Consider the following 24502-nt stretch of genomic DNA (forward strand, 5'->3'; position numbering starts at 1 on the left):
GAGGAGAGATACTATTGTTGAGATATACCCAACAACTCTCTGACTGATATCTGTCTGTGCACTACTCCACAGTTACCAGTTGATTAACAGGGTTAAACATGTGCAGTGCACATAATCATCATCATTCTCAGCCATTGTCGATCCACTGCTAGATGAAGGCCTTCCCAAGATTAATCCAAAACTGTCTGTCCATGGCTCTCCTTTTCCATGTCACTCCTGCAAAACTGATAATATCATCAATCCACCATGATTCAGCTCGGTGTCGTGGTCATTTTTCCTCTCATGGAATCCAATCCAGTACTTCTTTTGTCCATCACTGATCTTGTCTTCGAGCAATATGCACAGCCCATTGCCACTTCAGCTGTTTCACTCATCCTATGATGTCAGAGACTTTGGTTTGGTTTCTTATCCATGTTTCCTTTTGTGATGCAGCCCTGTGATACCAAGCATACTTCTTTCCATATTAAATTGTCTCATTCTGAATTTCCTTTGCATTTAGTATCCATGTTTAACAGCCATATGTTAATATAGGGGTGCTTAAGGGTCAAAGCTGTATAACTGAGAGGAGACCTCCACATAGCCTTTAAAGGAATGCCGAGAACCGACCAGGGCTTCTGACCTAATGTCCAATCCTCACCTTCTTGTGGTGCACCATGTTGGGTATCTACTTTGATACTGAACGAACGAGGATGGGCTGGCAATTTGGGATTTAGCCGACCAAATTGTATTCTTATTGGTTAAACCAAAATAAAAAATGATGGTACAACATGACAAAATTTCATGCCGGCTGGGGCGTCGCCCGGTTAAACAAGGCCCCCGTTGTTTTTGCCAGGGAACCAGGGCGAACAGCGAAAAGTCAGCTACGGGAACAAATCTGAAAACAAACCCCAACTCAACATCACCAGAGTTAAAGATCGGTACTATCAACGTAAGAAGCCTGAATGGCAAAGAAATGGAGCTAGCTGAGGAATTAGATAAGTACCAGATCGACATAATAGGGGTGACTGAAACAAAAAAGACCAAAACTGGTGAGATCTTTCTGAGCAATAAATACAAAATGTTATATTCAGGCAATAACAATCAAGGAAAAGAAGGAGTAGCCATAGTATTCAACACAAAATACGAGGCTAATCTTCTTGAATGGCAGTCAGTCTCAAGTAGAGTAATGTGGGCAAATATGAGAATGGGGAACTGGACAATGAGACATATTTGTGCCTATGGTCCCACAGAAGGTTCTACTAAGGTAGAAGTGGAGGAATTTTTTGAGGCTTTAGAAAAAGCAACTGACACAATGAAAAAGGAAAAGTTGGTCCTTGTTGGGGATCTAAATAGTAGAGTAGGAAATGATTGTGAGACACAAAAATATTTTGGGAAAATTTGGAGAAAAGAGCAAAGCTAATAATAATGGCAAATATATGTTGGATTTCTGCTCAGGACATGGACTGGTTATTACTAACACCATGTTCCAACATAAAAATGTGCACAAATTCACATGGAGAGAAGAGGCTAGGAATAAGAAAAGTCTCATTGACTATGTTATTGTTGATAGTGATGATTTCTCCCTGGTGCAGGACACCAGAGTGTACAGAGGATTTGAAATTGGAAGTGATCACTATTTAGTCTTGAGCAGGATAAAATTGAATTTCATATTGAAAAGAATAACATGTAAGAAAGTTTTAAAGCGAATAAAAGTTGAGCAGCTCTCAGATGTAAACTGTAGACTAAAATACAGAAATATTATTGAAAAGAAAATGAAAGAGTTTGAGAACAGGAATCAAACCTTGGAGATTCAGTGGCAAACTCTGAAGGAAACATTGATTGATTCTGCCAGAGAGGCAAGTGGTGAGGTTGTGTGCAAAGATAAAAAAATCAGAACTCCCTGGTGGACACAGGAAGTTAAAGAGGCAGTGAAGGAAAAGAAGAAAGCATATCAAACGTTCCTGGCAAATAAGTCAGCTTTTACTCTTACAGAATACAGAGACAAATGTAAGAAAGCTAAACAGTGTGTAAAACTAGCTAAACAAAAGTCATGGGAGGACTTTGGCAAGAATATAGAAAATAAATATCAAGAAGGTGGCAAAATATTCTGGAGGTTGTTGAAGAAGCTTAGGAATGGAGGAAAGAGTGCTGTAAAAGGAATTAGAGATGATAAAGGTGAAATGAAAACAGGAGAAAAAGATATCCTTGAAGTATGGAGTAATTACTTTGAAAAACTGCTAAATGAAACAAGCAGTGATGACAGCACAGTGATAAAAAACACTGACCAGGCAAGTAGTCAGGAATACATATCCATACTTGAAGTAGAAAAAGCCATCAAAGGCTTGAAATGTGGAAAGGCAGCAGGAGTAGATGATATTCGACCAGAAATGCTGAAGTATGGTGGTATAAGAGTCTTACAGTGGCTGCACTGCATAGTTCAGAAAGCCTGGACAGAGGGACGAATTCCCGATGATTGGAGTAGAGCTCTCATAGTACCCATATATAAAAAGGGAAATAAAACTGAATGTGAGAATTACAGATGTATTTCCCTACTGAGTGTTCCTGGCAAGATCTATGCAAGTATACTTGAGAAACGGTTGAGAAGAATTGTGGAAGAAAAGCTTGGTGAAGAACAAGCTGGATTCAGGCCAAATAGAGGCTGTCAGGATCAGATCTTCACTTTACGACAAATAGTCGAGAAAGCATGGGAATATAACAAAGATCTGTATTTAAGTTTTGTCGATTTGGAAAAGGCATATGACAAGGTGCCAAGAGAGAAGCTATTCAATATGCTGCAGTTATATGGTGTCAATGGGGCATTATATCAAGCAATACTCAGTCTTTATTTGAGTTGTGAGTCAGCAGTTAGAATTGAAGGAAGTACAGGAAGATGGTTTAATGTTAAATCTGGTGTGAGACAAGGATGTACATTATCCCCTCTGTTATTCATTATCTATATGGATCACATTATGAAGGAATGTGGTATTAAACCTGATATCAAAATTGGAGATGTTAATGTCAGCTCTTTGCTTTATGCGGATGATGTTATACTTCTAAATAAATCCGCTACAAGTCTGCAAGCTTCTCTGACTAAATTGAATAGCTGTTGTAATAGATATGGTATGAAGGTCAGCAATAAACAGACAAAGACAATGAAAATAGGCAGAATCATTGAAAATGTCAACTGTGTTGTGAATGGAGAACCTGTGGAACAAGTAAAACATTTCAGCTACTTAGGCACAATTTTTACTGAAGATGGTAAACTAAATATAGAAACAGACAACAGAATCAGCAAAGCTGGTATCGTGGGAAGTCAATTGAATAAATTCATATGGAATAAGAAAGAAATTAGTCGGAACACTAAATTAGCTGTATACAAGACTGTGTTTCAAACCAATTTTAACTTATGGATCTGAGAGCTGGGTCAGAAGTAAAACACTTGACCAAAGACTAGAGACCGCAGATATGAGAGTCCTGAGAAAGATTAGAGGCGTGAACAGATGGCATCAATGGCAATATCATATTAAAAATGAGGATATTAGGAAAGAACTTGACATTGTCAGCATCCAGGAATGCATTAGCAGAGCTAATCTCAGATGGTATTGTCACTTAAATAGAATGGGAGAGGAAAGATTAGCAAAACAAGTGTTCTCTGCCAGGTTGGCAGGAAAACGACCCAGAGGAAGACCAAGATATAGGTGGATTGATACGGTACAAAGTGCCTTACACGATAGAAATATAAGATCTGATAATGTTGGAGTCTTGACAAGTAACAGACTGATTTGGAGGAAAATTGTAGATAGGAAGTTAGTAATGATGTAATTTTTTCATGTAGTACTGTCATATCCTGTACAACCCTTGAGGGTACATGGCAGGAATTTGATGATGATGATGATGTTAATATAGGAAGAATTCACTGGTTAAAAACTTTTCTCTTCAGGCATAATGGTAGTTGGCTTTTGAATATTGAATGTAATTTTCCACATGCTTTACACCCAAGCATCGTGCACCTTTTATTTCGTCCATGATATTTTGCTCCATTGATATCTGTTGTCCTAAGTATATGTAATGATCTACTTGTTTAATTTCATAATTATTGATTATTATTATTATTATTTCTGGTTGGACATAGCTATCGAACATAACTTGGGTCTTTATTAGATTTATCTTTAGTCCAGCTGTTTTGCTAGCAATTTGGAATTCATGGATGCGAGTGTAATTCATGCGCAGTTGAAGTAAAGATAACTATGTCATCTGCAAAGCGTAAGTGGCTTAAATATTTTCCATTTATCTTCAGACCTTTCCCTTCCCAATCAATAAGCTTGAATATTTCTTCTATGCACGTTGTGAATAATTTTGGAGATATTGTGTCACCCTGTCTTATACCTCTCTGTATTGCCACAGTAGAGATGTTCCCACTGAAATGAATTGCTGCTGTGACATTGGTGTATGCTGATTTGATGGTCCCAACATATGGCTCCTCTACTTGTTGGTTTTGTAATGCTTTAAGTATTTCACAAGTTTTAAGTGAAGCGAAGGCTTTCTCATAGTCAATAAAACCAAGACATAGTGGTAATTGATATTCATTTAGCCATAAACATATATTAGTTGAACATGCACCTGAACAGATACATAATTTTGATTTTCCGAAAGATAACAATAATAGAAGATTTTCAATGACTCATTAAACTCGAAGACTATTTAACGACGAGACAATGCAGCGTTTGTGGTTATTGTATTCAAAATGCACGGATTCTGCATTTCGCTTCTGTTGTTTATTATTTGATCAATGGCAGATTAACCTTGCTGATTCTGGATTGAGGGACTGGAAAAATGCTTCTTCTATTTTAGCTGTGCATGAAAAAAAAAGTCAAAGACATGTTGTAAATTACTATAAGTGGAAAGAATTAGAAATTCAAATAAAAGAAAAGAAAACCATTGATGAAGAGAACTTGCTAGTTATTAGAAAAGAGGAGAAACATTGGGTGCAAGTATTAGAATGACTCTTTGCTTTAGTTCAGACATTAGCTATTCAAAATTTATCATTTAAAAACAAATGAGACATTGTTTTCGCATGGAAATGGAAATATTTTGAAATTTGTCGAATTTCTAGCCAAGTTTGATCCAATAATGAATGAACATCTTCGAAGAATAAAAGATAAAGATATATATGTGCATTATCTTGGAAAAGATATTCAAAATGAAATAATAAACATCTTCGCCAATGCGATAAAAATCTCTTGTTGCTGCAAAATATTTTTCCATAATTATTGACTGTATGTCCGAAATTGGTCACACGGAACAAACGAGCATAGTACTTCGAATCATAGACACTAGTATTAGCACGGTTTCTATAAAAGAACACTTTTTGAGATTTATAGAAATAAAAAATACCATTGGAGAATTTTTATCAAATGAAATACTAGGAAATCTAGACAAATTTTCATTACCAATAAAAGATTTACGAGGTCGAGGATACGACAACGCCAGTAATATGAAAGGTGATGTAAAAGGTTGTGCAGCGACGAATTTCAAATATTAACCCGAGAGCAATGTATGTACCCTGTAGTTAACATTCATTAAATTTAGTAGTGAATTGCACTGCTAATACTTTATATGCCACAGCATTTTTTGACACAGTACATCGTCTATATGTATTTTTTGCCGGTTCGACTCGTCGATGGGACTACCTCAAAAGACACAAGGTAATTTTACACTCAAACCAGTCTGTGATATACGATGGGAGAGTCGAACTGACTCATTAAAGCCCCTAAGATATAATTTGCCCGATGTTTGCGAAGCACTGCAAGAAATATCTCAAGATGATAGTTTATGTGGATTAAGTGGAAATACCATGAAATTAGACGCAAGTAGTCTTCTTAAAACTTTAAGGAAGTTCAAAATTATCGCATCCATTGTAATGTGGTATAATATACTTTTTGAAATAAACTTAACAAGTAAACAACTTCAGAATACAAGCCTTGATATAAATGGTGCCATAAATTGTATTAATGATACAAAGAATTTCTTAATGAAAATCCGAAATGAGGATGAATTTGAAAAGATGTTAACAGATGCGGAAAAAATCGATGAGGTCTTAGGTTGGAAAATTATTTAACACATGATAATTCTAGAGATATTGACGAAACAGATTTATGTAGTGAATTACAAATAATAGCAAGGCGAATTACAGAAAATACTTCCTCATTAGATGTCCTGTCATACATATGCAAAAATAATTTAGAAAATAATGTTCCAAATGTGTTTATTGCAATAAGAATTTTTTTGACATTGCCAGTATCGGTTGCAAGTTCAGAAAGGAGTTTCTCAAAATTAAAACTTACAAAAACTTACACTTGGTCTAAGATGGCTCAGGAACGACTCACTGGTCCAGCAATAATATCTATAGAGCATGAAATTGCATCTACAATCAATATAGATGAATTAATTCAAAACTTTGCCAAAGCAAAAAGCCCAAAAGATTAATTTTTCATAATTTTTGTATTTAAGATGTAATAATTTTCTTGCTATACAGATATTAGAAGTAATCATATATGTATACAAATGTATTGGTTTTGATTAATAAATTTTATATATAAACATTTATATATAAATTTTATATATAAATGTTCATAATGATATTATTTTTATAAATATCCACATGTGTAGGTGTACGTGTGCTTGTGTGAGCATGACAAAATATATATATACAGCAATCCCTCGATTAGTGTGCTTAATGCGTTCTTTAAAACAGGCACATTAATCAAAAATGCACTAATCGATTATAATAACCTATGAGAAAAAGTATAATTCGTTCCTCGAATTTCTTTTTTGAACCTTAATTTTTTTATAAAAGAATTAAGGTGTATGTCTCAGGAACTAGTTAAAGTAAAATCATGAAGCTGAAAGACTATAAAACATATTCAGAATATAAATTTTATTATTCTACTTCTTAACAAAGAATTGAGCAAACGTAGTTTGGCAGGCATTTTGTTTCTTTTTTTCATACAACCAATGGTATGGCCTTATTGCCTCTTCTACTCTTCTGCAAATTTTACTGCTTCTCTATTCATCAGGGTCAGCCTCTGCATTGCTGCTTAAAAATTTTGCTTGTACGAAAAATATTATATGCCACCGATTGTTATAATCCACTTGCAGGCGATTTTTATGACCGATCATAAACAGCGGCATTCTTTTTCCCAAATGTTGAAAGGTTTCGATGTGTGAAAATTAACGATACACAAATGTTATTAGGCATCCTGGGTCCGAGCTTTTCAACATATTCTCAAATATTATTCTCCTCAGAATATTTCCACTATAAAATATTTATTCGTAAAAAATGCTTAGAAAACTAAAATGACAAATTCCAGGAACTTCTTGCAGAACACAGTTTGGGAAACCCTGGTATGCATAATGTACATTGAAGTAGTGCAGTATGCCATTAAAAATAACTCTGTAACATGTTTGAAATCGGTAACTAAATTATTTCATTCTGGTGAGTGATTTTTTAAAATAGTTAGTCATAAAAATGTATAGACAGAAAATTTTTAAAATCTGTAACATTTATTTTTAAGAGGTATATCGGAGCACTAATCGAATTTTAGAGGCGCATTAATCGAATTTGGGAATCGAAAAAAATGATGCTAATTACAGCATAGAGACATTGTATAGGGCGCATAATTTAGGTGCCCTTAAATGAAAATTTAGGGGTACCTAAATTTTCATTGCCTAGGGGTGTCAGATACTCTTGCACCGGCCCTGACTACAATCCACTAAATATGATCCCCTGTTTATCAAGTAGCCAAATATGCTGCAATATTACATTCTTTTACCATCTTTTTTTTTTTTTTTTTTTTTTTTTTTTTTTGAGTAATTACAATTATGACAAATGCAGGAGATGGCTTGCAACTATATCATCGAATGAAGATCACTGCTGCTTGGTCTGTAGTCAGGGAGAGGCAATGTCTGAATATATTCCAAAGGTCAGGAAGTTAAATAAGCTACAGGTAAAATGAATGAACCAAGAGATTACATATGCATTTTGGAAGAAAAATGCCATCCCATTCATGTGCCATCTCCAACCTAGGAAGTTGACTACCATGATGTGGCTCATGGTTAACTACGGGCATAACAACATGTGGTGAGAACCCTATCTCTTCCACATATTGTCATAAGTATTCATTGCTGTAATCCATGTGTGTTCACATGGCCGGTTTGCCTGTTCTGAGGGACGAAAAACCCGAGTTTCCAGGTGACAAAACCCTCTACCTCCGTATGAGACCGGCTAATTCACCTTTAGTCGAAAGAGACAAGATAAAGGTTCCTCACGTTCCTAGTGGTAGTAGTATTATGGGCAACTCCAAGGAGTCCTTAGACTTATCAAGGGAGGCCTTAAACATCATATCAAGAACTATTCAGCATTTGCACAGTATCATCATACTTTTCTTTGAACTCATTCACAGTCATGGCTTCCACAACAGACTGGCAGCTTATTCCACTCATTCACCACTCTCCAATCTCAGTTTCCAACCTCATGGAAACTGAGCAAGAGTTTGCTCAGTTTCCATGAATGGCCCCTAGTTCTCTCACCACCAGACCTTTTCTGAAAAATTTCCTCTGAATTAATCTTGTAAAAAAAACCCTCAGTAATTTGAATGTCTCAATCAAATCATCCCTTTTTCCATCTATCAACAAATTTCTGTAACCCACAAATCTTCAACCTGTTCTCATAAGGTTCATTCTATAGACCAGTGCTTCCCAAACTGTGGGCCGCGACCCCCTTGGGGGGGTCATAGGTTTTGTTGAGGGGGGGCCATGAAATAATGAAAACAAATTTAAAGTGTTTTAAGACTAAGTAGATTTTTTTTTAAATCTTAAAAGAAACGTATTTAATTTTTATTATTTATTATTTCTTTTTTGCTTTTTTTTTATATTTTAATGGAAAAAATCACACATTGGTTCATAAATTTTGCTTCCTGCATATTTTGGCACTTAATGAATATTAGTAAATATATGCTTATTTATATAAGTTTCATTTCAAAACAGAAATCTAAGAATTGCAGTTTCAAATATTTCACCTGATATCGACTTTTTGCATAGCAGTATTGAAACACATCCATCACATTAAATTGTTATTAAACTTCTTTCATGTTTTTAATTCTTTCGTTATTACTAATCATTTTATGTTTCATGTGCTTATATTGCAAATGTACAATAACAATATATCTATCTATATAAAAATATGAGATAATGTGCCATGTCAAATGTGTATGTAAGATACTAAAAATATAATATTTGCATTTGATTTTTGCAATATTAGCTGTGTATGTTTTGTATTGAATACAAATACAATAAATATTATAATAATACATGTCTTTATTATGATTTTTTTTCGAGGTGGTTCATGAAATATTTTAATTTTTCCAAAGGGGGGCCCTGACATCCAGAAGTTTGGGAAGCACTGCTACAGACCAGCTACAATCTTGGTCACTCCCCTCTTGATCCTCTCTATCTCCTCCCCATCACCAAGAAACCCTGGTGCCCAGATCTGTGCACAGTAGACAAGATGGGGTCTATCAAGTCTTATCAAGGCTTGATAAAGAGGGACAATAACCTGCTTGTCTCTGCTCATCAAAGTATTCTTCAGTAACCAAGTGATCTGATGAGCTAATTTAGCCAATTTTTCTGATGAGCTAATTTAGCCACTTTTCTCTCTCTCTCTCTCTCTAGCTTAATAACAACCAAAATGTCTAAAATCAAACCTGTTCAACTGCAGTACATCTATAAAGAAAATTTATTTTAAAAAAAAGACATTTTTTTATAACTACCTGGAAATGTGATAGAGGCTGGCCAAACTGTTTCCTAGTTTTTAGATATTCTATTGTCATTTCCATGCTGGCTTGTGCAGCTCCAAGACTACATGAAGCTGAAAGAAAGATTTTGCACAACAATGAAATAAAATGAATATTATGAAACATTTTTCTTATATAGATACTATAGTTACTGATATTAACACTACTAGACAATGAAACTTATTTGTGCTTTCTACTAAGCAACAGGTCATTATAGAAGGTAACTAACCAAGTCAGCAGAAAAGCTAGCTGGTGTTAGAAATCTAAAGAGCAGAGAAGGAAAGAATTACCAGATATATAGAAATCATTGGGGAGTAACAAAATAATAATTCCCCCTTGTTTTTAAATATAGGATCACTTTATGTATAAGCCATATATAACTAGGAGAAGAGCTCCACATAATCTATAAGGAATGCAAAGAACCAACCGGGGCTTCTGAACCAATCGAATGATTACCATCTTGAGATGCATCTGATTATGATGAACTAGGACAGACTGACAATTTGTGACTTAGCCAACCAAATGGTATTGTATTCTGATATTATATAACATAACATAAACATATACACACCATGAAATGTCATGCTAGCTGAGATATCACCATTCGATACCTTTGTTGTTACCATCGGTGAGTGTTGACTGCCATTCACTATTACTGTGAATATATATTTCTTCCGTATTCACAGTGAAAAGTTTAACCACCTTACTGGCCATTATTGATCAAATACGCATCCTCATAAGCTTTATCTGTTCATATACTTCAATGTAATATCAAGTATTACAATTTTAATATGCACTTCGCATCCATGATAACCTTGACATCTATAGATGTCTTGGCCGGTAGCATAATAAATTTAGTTTAATCCTTTATCCAAGTGTGAGCAAACAAAGTTTGCGCCTGAAAGTATCTTCAGGACTGGGGCAAGGTGATACAACACCAGGGCAACTCGTTGCAAAGTGGAGCAAGCTACCAACACTCCTGTCTCAGTATCTCCTATAATGCAAAACACATCTCCTTGCGGATATGTCTAATGTTATGCATTAAGGGAAGGGCCACTACCCAGACTAGTTTTGACCTTTATTGAGGTCTCTTCAGTGGGAGCCAGGCCCAAGCTGAGATACCAGGCAGAAGCATTCGCAGGTCATCTTAAAGATGACCAGGCAGAAGCATTCACAGGTCATCTTAAAGATGACCAGGCAGAAGCACTCGCAGGTCCAGGCAGAAGCATTCGCAGGTCATCTTAAAGATGACCTGCGAATGCTTCTGCCTGGGATCTCAGCTTGGGCCTGGCTCCCACTGAAGAGACCTCAATAAAGGTCAAAACTAGTCTGGGTAGTGGCCCTTCCCTTAATGCATAACATTAGACATACCCGCAAGGAGATGTGTTTTGCATTATAGGAGATACTAAGACAGGAGTGTTGGTAGCTTGCTCCACCTTTGCAACGAGTTGCCCTGGTGTTGTATCACCTTGCCCCAGTCCTGAAGATACTTTCAGGCGCAAACTTTGTTTGCTCACACTTGGATAAAGGATTAAACTAAATTTATTATACTCTAACCAAGTGAAAAATAAACTTTCAACATGGCCGGTAGCATGGTTAATACAGGTAAAAAATCAGATACAAATATTTTGGTTTAAGTTTCTTCAACCAACATCAGTGTGACCAAATGAATAACTGAAAATTTAAAAATAATAATGTAAGCAAATGGAGAGCAGCATTCTTTCTTTGTACAGCTGCATGACGAAAAACTGTTGTATCATTATTGATAATATTATTATTAATGCACAAATACCTCAAACTCTGAAGGTCAACGTGGGAGACCAGAACTATCCATACAATATCTACCATACCTTTCCTTAAACTCACTGACTGACAAAGCACTCCCAACTCTGCCAATCCATTTTACCCATTCAAAAACACTTACTCGACTTCCTTCCAGGGATGACTTGTTCTGTCCCCTCTAACCAAGTGCTAACATTTCCTCTACATTCATCCTATAAAACCCTCTTAGTAATTAAATGTTTCTATCATATTCCCTCTTTTCTACTATTAACCAACTTTTGCAAACCACAAACCCTCAGTATATCTTCATAGAGCACATTCTGCAAACCACTCACCATACTGATTACTTGCCACTGGATCCTTCCCCCCCCCCCCCCACTTCCTCATCTAAAAGAAACCCAGGAAGCCAAACGTGAGCAGAGTAATCCTGATGTGGTCACATCAAGGCTGTATAAAGAGGAAAGCTAACTTCCTTATCTCTGCTTCTCAGTGCATTCTTCAATAATTAAGTACAGTGGAACCTCGGTTGTTGAACACCTCTGTTCTCGAACAATTCGGTTCCCAAACATATTTTCTGAACAAAAAAATGCCCCGGTTACTGAACAGAATTTCAGTTCCTGAACAGGCAAACGGCAACCACATGTTCCATGTGCTGAGCTGTAAGGCGGGAAAGCGTCAGTTACATGGCAGCCTTCGTTCAGTGCAGACGCCTGCTCAAATTTGCAGTGAGTTGTCTTCATTTTCTTTGTGTTTTGTTGTTGTTTTTCATAAATTACTATTAATTAAGCCACCATGGGCTGCAGAAGAATAGTGATAGCAGCAAAGCAAAAAGAAAAGTTGTTAGAACCATGATAGAGATGAAAAAAGAAATCATATCCAAACATGAAAATGGCGTTCATGTCTCAAATCTTGCTATGAGTTCAGTATGGCGAAGTCAACGATATGTACAATACTCAAAAATAAAGAGGCGATCAAGAGAGCTGATGTTGCAAGAGGAGTGAAGTTCTTACTAAACAAAGATCGGAGAAGTGGAAAAATTGTTGCTGATTTGGATAAACGAGAAACAGTTAGCTGGTGATAGTGTTTCTGAGGCTATAATTTGTGAAAAAGCGAGGTGATTACATGATGACCTGTTAAAGAAAAACCCTGGTATGAGTGCTGATACTGATGTGTTCAAAGCTAGTAGAGGGTGGTTCGAGAAATTTAAGAGGAGAGGCAGCATACATAGTGTGGTTAAGCATGGGGAAGTTGCGAGTTCGAACCGAGAAACTGCTGAGAAATATGTGCAAGAATTTAGTGACTATGTAAAGGCTGAGGGTTTTCTTACCCAACAAGTGTTCAACTGTGATGAAACTGGCCTATTTTGGAAAAAACTGCCAAAGAGGACCTACATCACTCTTCTTCTGCAGCTTGTCCCGGGGTCGCTCTTTCTGATGAGTCTCCTCCACATCCTCCTGTCTTGGGCTGTAACCATATCCAAGTTCTTCATCCTCAAGTCCTCTTCCACCAGCTCTCCATCTCTTCTTTGGCCACCCACGCTTCCTCCTCCCTTGCACAGCCATCTGCATGACCTTTCTTCCCACATATTCATCCTCCCTCCTCATCAAATGACCAAACCATCTCAACCTTGCCTCCTGTATCTTCGCTCCTAAGTTCGTAACTTTCACCATTCCCCTCACACAGTCATTTCTCAGACGATCCTTTCTGGTCACACTGCACATTCACCTAAGCATTCTCATCAGCATTACCTCCATTCTGCTGAATGGAGGTAATGCCGAGGTAATGAACAGAGTAATGCCTCACTACTGTCCTATAGATTTTGCCTTTCAGACTGATCGGTACCCTCTTATCACATAGCACTCCAGTCATCTCTCTCTCTCTCCAGTTCCTCTAACCCGCTTGTATCCTGCATCCCATCTCAGCCCCTCCATTTTCTTCCATTTTGAACCTAAGTATCAAAATTCCCTCACCTTCCAGATGACATTGCCTTCCAGCTCCAGATCTGTCTCCTGGCCACCGTCCACTTTGCAACACATATACTCTGTATTACTTCTGCTCATTCTCATACCTCTCTCTTCCAGTACTTTCCTCCACCTTTTCAGTTTAGCTGCCACTTCTTCTTTTGAATCTGCACAGAGCAAGATATCATCTGCATACATACAACATTGTCCAGGGTGCATCTTCTCTTACCTCATCCGTCACCACCTCCATCACAATATTAAACAGAAATGGACTTAATGCTGACCCTTGATGCAAGCCAACTGTCACTTGAAAACTTTCTGTTTGTCCCAGACAGGTCCGAACTCGTCTTCACATTTCTGTACATCTCCTGTACCAGCCTGACATATTTCTCCGGTACCTTCTTCTTCCTCAGACATCTCCAGACTTCTTGCCTTGGCACTCTATTGTATGCTTTCTCGAGATCAATAAACACCAGATGTAGCTCCCATTGTTTCTCTCGAAACTTTTCCATCATCTGCCGTAACCCAAAGATAGTATCTGTTGTTGATCTACCAGGCATGAAGCCAAATTGTTCCTGTGCGATCTCCACCTCCTTCCTCAATCTTCCATCAAGAACCCTTTCTAGGATTTTCATTGTGTGGGATATCAACTTTATTCCTCTGTAATTCTTACAGTCTTGTGCATCCCCTCTACCCTTGTAGATGGGGACAAGAGTACTTTCCATCCATTCCTCAGGTATATTATCCTGTTGGCAAACTTTCATGAACAGGTCCCACAGCAGGTCAATTCCCTCTTCCTCTAGTGCCTTCCATGCCTCCACCAGAATCCTGTCAGGGCCCACTGATTTTCCATTCTTCATCCTCTTCATGGTCTCCTTCACTTCCACTCTGCTGATGTTCTGCACCATCCCCCTCAGAAGGCTGCCCATCTTCTCTGCGAGTCCTTGCATTTTCCTCATTCAAAAGTCCTTCAAAGTATATTCTCCATCTGTTTCTTATATCCACATCCCTCCATAATACTCTTTCTTCAGCATCTTTGATCTGCCTCACATGTAAGATATCCTTTACTGCTTTATTTCTACATTTTGCTAGTTGGTAAACTTTTCTCTGTCCTTCCTATGTTTCTAATTGATCATACAGATCTTGATATGCCATGGCCTTCACCTCAACTCTCTTGGTTTCTTGCTTTCTCTCTCTCTGTACACCTCTCTGTCCTCTTCCACTCCTGACTCATTCCACTTCTGCTTTGCCTTCCTCTTAGCTGTCACTGTTTCTTGTACATTATTTTTCCACCACCAACCCTCCTTCTGCTCCCTAATCTTTCCAGATGTCTCACCAAGCACCTCGATTGCACAGCTCAGAATTGCTTTTGAATTATGTTTCCGCCAATCTTATACACTTTCTGGTCCACCCGAAATCCTCTCTAACACTCTCTCCCTAAAACGATTCCTCACACTCTCTTCTTTTAAGCGAAACCACTTAATTGTCTTCATCCCATGGCTTCCAGAGGTTCTTATCTTTGATCTTATTTTAAAGTCTGCGCACAGCAGTCAGTGTTGCTGCGCCACTTGATCTGTTGGGATTACCTTACAATTTGTCACAACCTTAACATGTATTCTTCTAGTCAAAATGTAGTCAATTTGTGAACTGTTGTTACTACTTCTATATGTTATCAAATGTTCTTCCCTCTTGTAGAAAAATGAGTTCACAATTTCCAGATCAAACGCTGCTGCAAAGTCCACAATCCTCTCTCCATCTTGGTTCATCGTTCCCACTCCATGGCCTCCATGCACCCTTTCACAGTCTCTATTCTGTCTCCCTATGTGTCCGTTCAAGTCTCCACCGACAATCACTATCTCATTTTCTTCCAGTTCATCTAACACGTTCCAGAACTCATCTTTCTCCTCTGCAGTACAGCCAACTTGTGGGGCGTATACACATAAGATGACCACTTGCTCTTCTCCAAGACCCAATTTCATTCACATAATTCTGTCGTTCCTCCTACCCACTTCCAGTACTTCGCCCTTCATTCTGCCACATACCACAATTCTGACACCATTTCTTCCCTCTTTATTTGCTCCAGAGTAGAACAATTTATACCCATCTCCCAGTTCCTTCACCTTTTCCCCCTTCCACCTTGTCTCCTGCACATAAAATGTCCAACTTCCACATCATATCTGCTACCTCTCTTCCCCTTCCAGTCATGCCTCCAACATTCACAGTGTTCCCACTGGCAACATTCTCTCACTTACAAAGAGGACCTACATCACTCAGGAGAAAAAAAGCATTGCCAGGACACAAGCCAATGAAGGACAGGCTGACTCTTTTGCTATGTGGAAATGCAAGTGGGGACTTCAAGGTCAAGCCATTGCTTGTGTACCACTCTGAGAATCTGAGGGTGTTTAAGAAAAATAACATGATGAAAAGTAAATTGCCTGTTATGTGGAGGGATAATAGTAGGGCTTGGGTAACCAGGCAATTATTTATTGAGTGGATCCATGAAGTCTTTGTCCCAAGCATGAGAAAATACCTTCAAGAAAAAAAATTGCCAATTAGATGCCTTCTTGTGATGGACAATGCTCCTGCTCACCCTCCAGGTTTGGAGGATGAGTTAGTGGAGGAGTCTGATTTTATCAGAGTGAAGTTCCTGCCCCCTAACACAACTTCTCTAATTCAGCCCATGGACCAGCAAGTCATTTCGAACTTTAAGAAACTCTACACCAAAGCACTCTTTCAAAAATGTTTTGAAGTGACCTCTGACACAGAATTAACACTCAGAGAATTGTGGAAAATCACTTCAACATCCTCCATTGCTTAAGTATCCTTGACAAAGCCTGGGTGCAATTGACTTACAGGACGATGAACTCAGCCTGGAGGAAATTGTGGCCAGACTGTGTAGCAGACAGAGACATTGAGGCTGAGCATGTTGCTCTTGTCGATGATATTGTATCGCTGGGCAAAAGCATGGGCTTGGAAGTTGACAATGCTGATGTGAAGGAGTTAGTGGAGGATCCTAGGAATGAGCTCAGCAAGGAAGAACTGGAACACCTTCAGAAGGAGCAGCAAAAGACAGAAGTGGAGGAAATGTCTTCAGACACAGAGGAAGGGATTGAGGATGTTCCTAGTTCTTTGATCAAAGAAATGTGTGCAAAATGGGGTGAGGTGCAAAGTTTTGTGGCAAGATATCACCCTCACAAAGCTGTAGCAAACCGCATCATAAACCATTTCAATGACAGTGCCATGCCTCACTTCAGAAACATTTTAAAATGCAGGCAAAAACAAATGTCATTGGACAGAGGAAAAAAAAACCCAGAAGGACAGTAACCTGATGTTTTTATGGAAGGGGACTCCCCTTACTCACCTCCTTCCACTTATGCCATCAACTCTCCTCCATATGTATAGTTAAAGTGAAGTTAAATTTTCATTTTATCTATTTATTGTGTTTATTCTTTTTATGTAAGATTTTATGCATTTTCATTATGTTTGTATACGATCTTATGCATGAAGTATACTGTTGTAAAGGTTTAAATAAACAATCATCTGGGGTTTAAGAACAGATTAATCCATTTTACATTAATTCTTATGGGAAAATGGTTTCAGTTTTCGAACAATTCGGTTTCTGAACAGCCTTCGGGAACGAATTAAGTTAGGCAACCGAAGTTCCATAGACAACAGAATCAGCAAAGCTGGTATGGTTGGAAGTCAATTGAATAAATTCATATGGAATAAGAGAGAAGTTAGTCGGAACACTAAATTAGCTGTATACAAGACAGTGTTCAAACCAGTTTTAACTTATGGATCTTAGAGCTGGGTCAGAAGTAAAACACTTGACCAAAGACTAAGACCGCAGATATGAGAGTCCTGAGAAAGATTAGAGGCGTGAACAGATGGCATCAATGGCAATATCATATTAAAAATGAGGATATTAGGAAAGAACTCGACATTGTCAGCATCCAGGAATGCGTTAGCAGAGCTAATCTTAGGTGGTATGGTCACTTAAACAGAATGGGCGAGGAACGATTAGCAAAACAAGTGTTCTCTGCCAGGTTGGCAGCAAAACGACCCAGAGGAAGACCAAGATATAGGTGGATTGATACGGTACAAAATGCTTTAGACGATAGAAATATAAGATCTGATAATGTTGGAGTCTTGACAAGTAACAGACTGATTTGGAGGAAAATTGTAGATAGGAAATTAATAATGATGTAATTTTTTTCATGTAGTACTATCATATCCTGTACACCCCTTGAGGGTATATGGCAGGAATTTGATGATAATGATGATGATATAAGATCTTAATAGTAAAACAGTTTTTCATATAGAACTCTTATGACTAACTCATTCACATTGATGATAGTTCAAAAAACCTAAAGTGAAGTATCTGTATCTAATTTTTATTCAACTTTTTACTGTGAATATGTGTTCCTTATTATATGGATTATACACAGTATTTTATGTTTCTTATTAGATGGATTATACACAGATTCTTATCTTTTTTATTATATGGATTATCACTCCAACAAAGTGGGATAAGTCAGCAAATGGGAAAAAACCAGCAGAACTGAAACATAAGTAAAACAGTTTTTCATATAGAACTCTTATGACTAACTCATTCACATAGATGATGGTTCAAAAAACCTAAAGTGAAGTATCTGTATCTAATTTTTATCTTTATTCAACTTTTTACTGTGAATATGTGTTCCTTATTATATGGATTATACACAGTATTTTATGTTTCTTATTAGATGGATTATACACAGATTCTTATCTTTTTTATTATATGGATTATCACTCCAACAAAGTCGGAGGCTCTAAAATCCTGTCGATGAAATCGCTTTAGTTATAAGCAAAATTAGAAGAAGAAAATAAAATAAAATAAAATAAAAAATACATTTCCGCAAATGTGTACAGACTGTGCCCACTCAATCGTGGGGCCTGGGTGCATTGCACCCACTGCACCCCTGAGATGGCCGGCCCTGCTCTGTACACATATGATTATTCAAACTTTTGCACTATAATATGAGGCTTACAATAAAAAATATCTATCTATCTAGATCATGGCATTCCTCTAGGTCATTTTCCTGCCATCCATCTGAAATTAGCTTCAGCTCTACTAACACATATTAGAAAAGAGCTTAACACAATGTTAAGCTCTTTTCTAATATCCTCATTTTTAATATGGTACTTCAATTGATGACATCAGTCAACTCCCGAAATACTTCTCAGAAATTTCATATATGTGGTCTCCAGTCTTTTATCAAGTGTTTTATTTCTAACCCAGCTCTCAGATCCATAAGTTAAAATGTGCTGATCACAGCAATGATCAGTATGGGTTTGTTGGGCAGGGGGGGGGAGGGTCTTGCTTTAGCAATCTGCTTCAATATTACAACAAAAGTAACAAATTCGCTGGATAAAGGAAATGCATATACAGTGGTATACTTGGATTTTTCAAAGGCATTTGATAGAATGCCACATCACAAGCTGTTAACTAAATTGAAGCAGATGGGATTCGATAACTGACTAGACAGCTGGATACTGATCGGCTGTCACACAGTTATCTGTAGGTTGTGTATGAAGGAATGGTATCCCAAAAGAGGAAAGTCACTAGTGGAGTGCCACAGGAATCTGTTTTGCCAATATTATTGTTTAACTTGTATGTTAATAGTTAATGACATTGGGACCAGCTTAACTGGAGATATGCAGCTGTTTGCCAATGATGCAAAGTTAGGAAGAACTATGAGAAGTAAAGCAGATGTTGTGGAGGATTTCAACAGACTGAGTGGGCAAGTGAGTAGAGCTATCAGTTTAATGTTGCAAAGTGCAAGGTCCTGAAATTTGGAAGGCAAAGTTGAGATGAAGCATATACAAGGTTTTCAAGGGGATGAGGATGTATTGGAGAAGGTCTAGAGAAGGTTTACTAAGTCAGTGTTAGATCTATGGAATGTTAAGTATGAGGAGAGATTGAGGGAATGCAACTTGCAGAGCCTTGTGTATTAGGAGGAGGGATATAACTGAAACATAAATTGATGAGATGTTGTTACCAGAGTACTGTGGAGGAGATTTTTCATACAGTAGACTGAAATAAGGGTAGAACAAGATACCATTCCTGGAAGTTTATGAAGAGCGTGTAAGCAGTGGAGTGAGAAGCAGTTCTTTGTATTGACAGCGATTCATGAGTGAAATGCATTGGCTGAAAGCATAGGAGGGCAGAATCTTGAATGAGTTTGGAGCATGGTTTGGTCTTTTTTTTTTTTTTTTTTTGCATGAGAGAGTATGGACCTACCATCATGAGTTCTTTTGCTCCGTGGAGGTCGGATGTTAATAATAATTAACATCTGACCTCCACGAAGAAGTACTAGAAGAAAAGTGACAGAAGTGCAATTACACTGGCCAACAAAAAAAAAAAAATTTTTTTCTGCTGATTATGATCTGACACTTGTTTTTTTACTAATTTGGGTGCACTGATTTCAAATATCAAACCCATTTTTCTCTATCACGTCAGGTTTTTCCTCTATGGCATTTTCTTTTTGCTAATTTGTAAGTTTCTGATAGTTTTAAGGAGGCAGTACTATTTAGAGGATCAAAAAAATCGATTTTTTAATATTATTTTCTGAAAGTATGTACTTTTAAAAATCTGTTCCTAACTTTTTATCAAGAAATTCGAAAAATTCAGGAAGATATAGGCTATAATTCAAAGCGGTGTGCAGATCAGAATCAGAGCGCTCACCGCTCTCGCTTGTTAGTAAACGAATAAATGCGTAAGAATCTGCAACAGCACGTACTGGCGCTTTGAATGCGAGAGGCCGATAACCGACCTAATACATTTAGGTGATGAAAAGTAGGCGATGACAACTGCCTAAAACAAATGAATGTTATACGCGTCATAGCAGACAAAGAACGATCGAAATCAGTCAATCGTTAATCGATCGTGAAAGTATGATGAGCGCTTATAACGTTTCAATAGTGTCTCTGGTTTTTTTTGTCTTGTTAATTGAATGTTAGTCGGCAGTGAAGAAAATACATCATGTCTACTACTCGAAATTGTGTCAATAGTGTAGATTCCTTCTGCTACATTTGTGGCAGCTTTACTGTTTCCAGTCAAAGGACAAATATCACTGATTTCGTTAAGAAAGTGTACTTTGCATACTTTGACGTAAAACTTGCAGATCAGGACAAGTCATAGGGTCCAAATAAAATGTGTAAGTCATGTGTAGAAAATTTACAACAGTGGAGCAAGGGAAAACGCCAAAAATTAGCTTTTGGCATTCCAATGATTTGGCGTGAACCGAAAAATCACGTAGATGATTGCTATTTTTGTTTAGTTCAGACTTCTGGTTATAATAAGAAGAATAAGAAAAAAATTGTGTATCCAAATCTCGACTCAGCAATTCGGCCAGTTGCTCATTCCAATGAAATAGCCATGCCAATTTATAAAGGACTTCCTTTACTTGAGAACGAGCATGATTGGCATATGCCAGATGTTCTTGAGGAGCAAGACCCGGATGTTGATTTAGACAATGAAAATTTAATTTCTAGTTCTGGACCGCAACGTTTTACTGAAGCGGAATTGAATGACTTAGTAAGAGATTTGGGCCTATCAAAGGAATCATCGGAATTGTTAGCTTCAAGAAATGAAAAAAACTTACTGGAGCAAGATACAAAGATAACTTTTTATCGTAGCAGGGAAAGTAATCTTGTACAATATTTTAAACACGAGTGTGGGTTTGTTTACTGTAACAATGTGTCAGGTTTACTAACTAAAATGAGTGTTGTACAATATCATCCAAATGAGTGGCGTTTATTTATCGACAGTTCAAGCAGAAGTCTCAAGTGTGTCTTACTACACAACGGGAATGTATATGGCTCAATTCCTATTGGCTATTCAGTCCACTTAAGGGAAACATATGAGGACATTAAAAAGGTTATGAAGTTATTAAAATATACAGACCATAACGATCATCTGTGTGGATCTTAAAATGGTGAACTTTTTACTTGGCTTTCAAAGAGGATATACAAAGTTTCCGTGTTTTCTATGCTTCTGGGATAGTCGAGCTAGAAACCAACACTGGAGTCAGAAACATTGGCCTCTTAGAATATCCTTAAATGTTGGAGAACAGAATGTTATAAATCAACCTTTAATCGACAGAGAAAAAATCATTTTTCCATCTCTACACATCAAACTAGGTCTTATGAAGCAGTATGTTAAAGCTTTAGATTTATAAGGTGACTGTTTCACATACATATGTGAAAAATTTCCACGACTTAGTTATGAAAAAATTAAAGCCGGTGTATTTGATGAACCACAAATTAGAACTTTAATGAGAGACCCAAATTTCATCAACTCTATGAACGAAATTGAGAAAGAGGCCTGGACTTCATTTACAATGGTTGCGAATAATTTTCTTGGAAACAAAAAAGCATGCAATTACCAAGATCTAGTGGAAACAATGCTTGAATTCCAGCGCCTAGGTTGCAACATGAGCATAAAGCTTCATTTCTTATACAGTCATCTTGATAGATTTCCCGAGAATTTAGGTGCTGTAAGCAATGAACAAGGCAAAAGATTTCATCAAGACTTAAAAACTATGGAAGATCGGTACCAAGGAAGATGGGATTCTCACATGATGGCCGACTACTGTTGGAGTATTCAAAGGGATTGCCAAAACAGAACACACAGCAGAAATTGCTACAAACAAAAATTTATTCCCTGAAACTCATGTATAAGTAAAATTGTTAATTTTTTATAAATATTCTTGTAATTTTTAATGAATATTGTTAAGTAGTTATGTATCTAATTATCGGCCTCTCTCGCATTCAAAGCACCAGTATGTGCCATTGCAGGTTCTTACGCATTTATTCGTTTACTAACAAGCGAGAGCGGTGAGCGCTCCGATTCTGATCTGCACACCGCTTTGAATAATAGCCTATATTTTTCAAATTTCTTGATAAAAAGTTAGGAACAGATTTTTAAAAGTACATACTTTCAGAAAATAATATTAAAAAATCGATTTTTTTGATCCTCTAAATAGTACTGCCTCTTAAAACTATCAAAAACTTACAAATTAGCAAAAAGAAAATGCCATAGAGAAAAAACCTGACGTGATAGAGAAAAATGGGTTTGATATTTGAAATCAGCGCACCCAAATTAGTAAAAAACAGGTCTCATATAAAAGTCAGCAAAAATTGTGTTGGACTGTGTTATCAATGCTTTAAGCAGTCACATACAAATTAAAGAATGCAGAGCTTTATATGCAATGAATGTATTTCATGGGTATGTGTGTGTGTACATGTACACACACACACACACTATTAATAAATAAAAACACAAAATATGTTGTGGTTTTTTGGTATTTTTAGATATTACAAATTTCTGTGACAACCAAAAAGGAAAACATCTAGAATCCAGAAACCATATCCTAAACATTGCTGTACAGCCATAACCTGTGCAATTACACAACGTTATCAGTAAGGTATCCCTTGCTTGCTATCACAGTCACTGTTTATTTATTTTTATTTTTTTCACTGATGTAAAGCAGGAAAACATATTCAAGCATGACATACATAGATGACAATTTACATTTTTGTATTTATATGCAAGCTGAAAAAGGTTAGTTACTTTTTATGCTTTGTACTTTTGTCTCCATATTTCAGTTTGTTGTGCTACGTAATCAGATTTATGAAACTGTATAACAGAAAGAATTTGCTACAATAACATGGAGTTTGGTAGCCTTCTACCCAAGGTAAATAATTATTCCCTACTGTAGTTTTTTTGATTAACATAGTATGAAATTTAGTTAAATTTATCCAAAAGTCTAGCAGATCTCTATGATATGTAAATGTTCTCATGAATGAAATAGCTGAAAACCCACTCTAGGAGATAGTTGATTGAGAACAGAAATTTTATGACAGCCAGTTTTAGATTAAAAATATGAGACAAAAATAGTCAGAAGCATACCAATAATCATATTTTAAAAAATTAAAAAGTAAATTTTCATTACATGTTTGTTTTCCTCTCAGTATCTTTATCTCAAAAAATTCTCATTAGCTTTTCAAAGACAGCAAAAAAAAAAAAAGCTCTAAAAAAAAAAAACCTACCAATGTTTACTCGGCCACCATTTAGACCCTTCATGGCAATGCTGAAACCTTCTCCTTCACTGCCTATCCTGTTAGTAACTGGCACTTTACAGTCTTCAAATATGACAGCTCTAGTTGGTTGTGAATTCCATCCTATCTAAACAAATATAATTTATACATAATAAAAAACAGATTTTACCTACCCATGTAGCAGATACATATGGCACAAAATACTCTGGCTGGACAAATTTCGATAAAATTTCTTCACCCTCCCCAAACTTTGTCAAACCATTTCAATTTTAGGTATTATTTCTGGAAAATCTCCCATGTTACTCCTATAAGTAAATATTATTTTTATGGCTATTTAGCCTATTTTTGTTTAGGAGTGCCCCTTTTATCATGTCATTGGCTTTTTACTCAAATTTTAAGACATTAGTGATGTTTTATATAGAAGGATATACGAAGAATATATAGGAGGAAAAATTCAGACATACCTTTGTAGGATGTTGCTGGCTGTCTTCTTATTCAGCGGCATCCTGCCGTGTGGCGATATGCATTCATCTGCTGTTAAAGGAAGGAAGTATAATTGAAAGGAAGGGGGGGGGGGGAAGTGGAGGTAGAGAGATGTGGAAGAATTATTGGTGAGGCAAGGGGTATGTGAACTGTTTGAAAAACCCGGGTTTTTTTTATTATTAAAGGTGAGCAGAGCAAACTTTGGGAAGGGGGGGTGAAAATATAAGTTTTTTTGGGGGGGAACGGGAAGGATATGATGCAATAAGATCAGGGGTAGGAGTTACGGGGTGTGAGCCATTTCAACAGCGCATCGTCTTCGGAGCTCATGTGGGAAGTGGAGGC

At 37.0% G+C, this 24502-nt stretch overlaps 1 protein-coding gene across 1 annotated transcript in view; it reads right to left on the reverse strand.

Moving 5' to 3' along the window:
- Positions 1 to 24502, reverse strand: part of LOC150097827 (isobutyryl-CoA dehydrogenase, mitochondrial-like) — a 289762-nt gene that overhangs the window by 135757 nt on the left and 129503 nt on the right. The window contains exons 6-7 of the mRNA XM_090406597.1: positions 23669 to 23804; positions 9807 to 9904 (exon numbers count right to left, since the gene is read on the reverse strand). Coding sequence (XP_090262723.1) covers positions 9807 to 9904; positions 23669 to 23804 — 234 coding nt within the window. The remainder of the gene's footprint in view (positions 1 to 9806; positions 9905 to 23668; positions 23805 to 24502) is intronic.

The sequence above is a fragment of the Typopeltis vanoorti genome, chromosome 16 (genome assembly GCF_054136105.1).
Source record: "Typopeltis vanoorti isolate ZY-2024b chromosome 16, IOZ_Tvanoo_1.0, whole genome shotgun sequence".
Classification (NCBI taxonomy): Eukaryota; Metazoa; Arthropoda; class Arachnida; order Uropygi; family Thelyphonidae; genus Typopeltis; species Typopeltis vanoorti.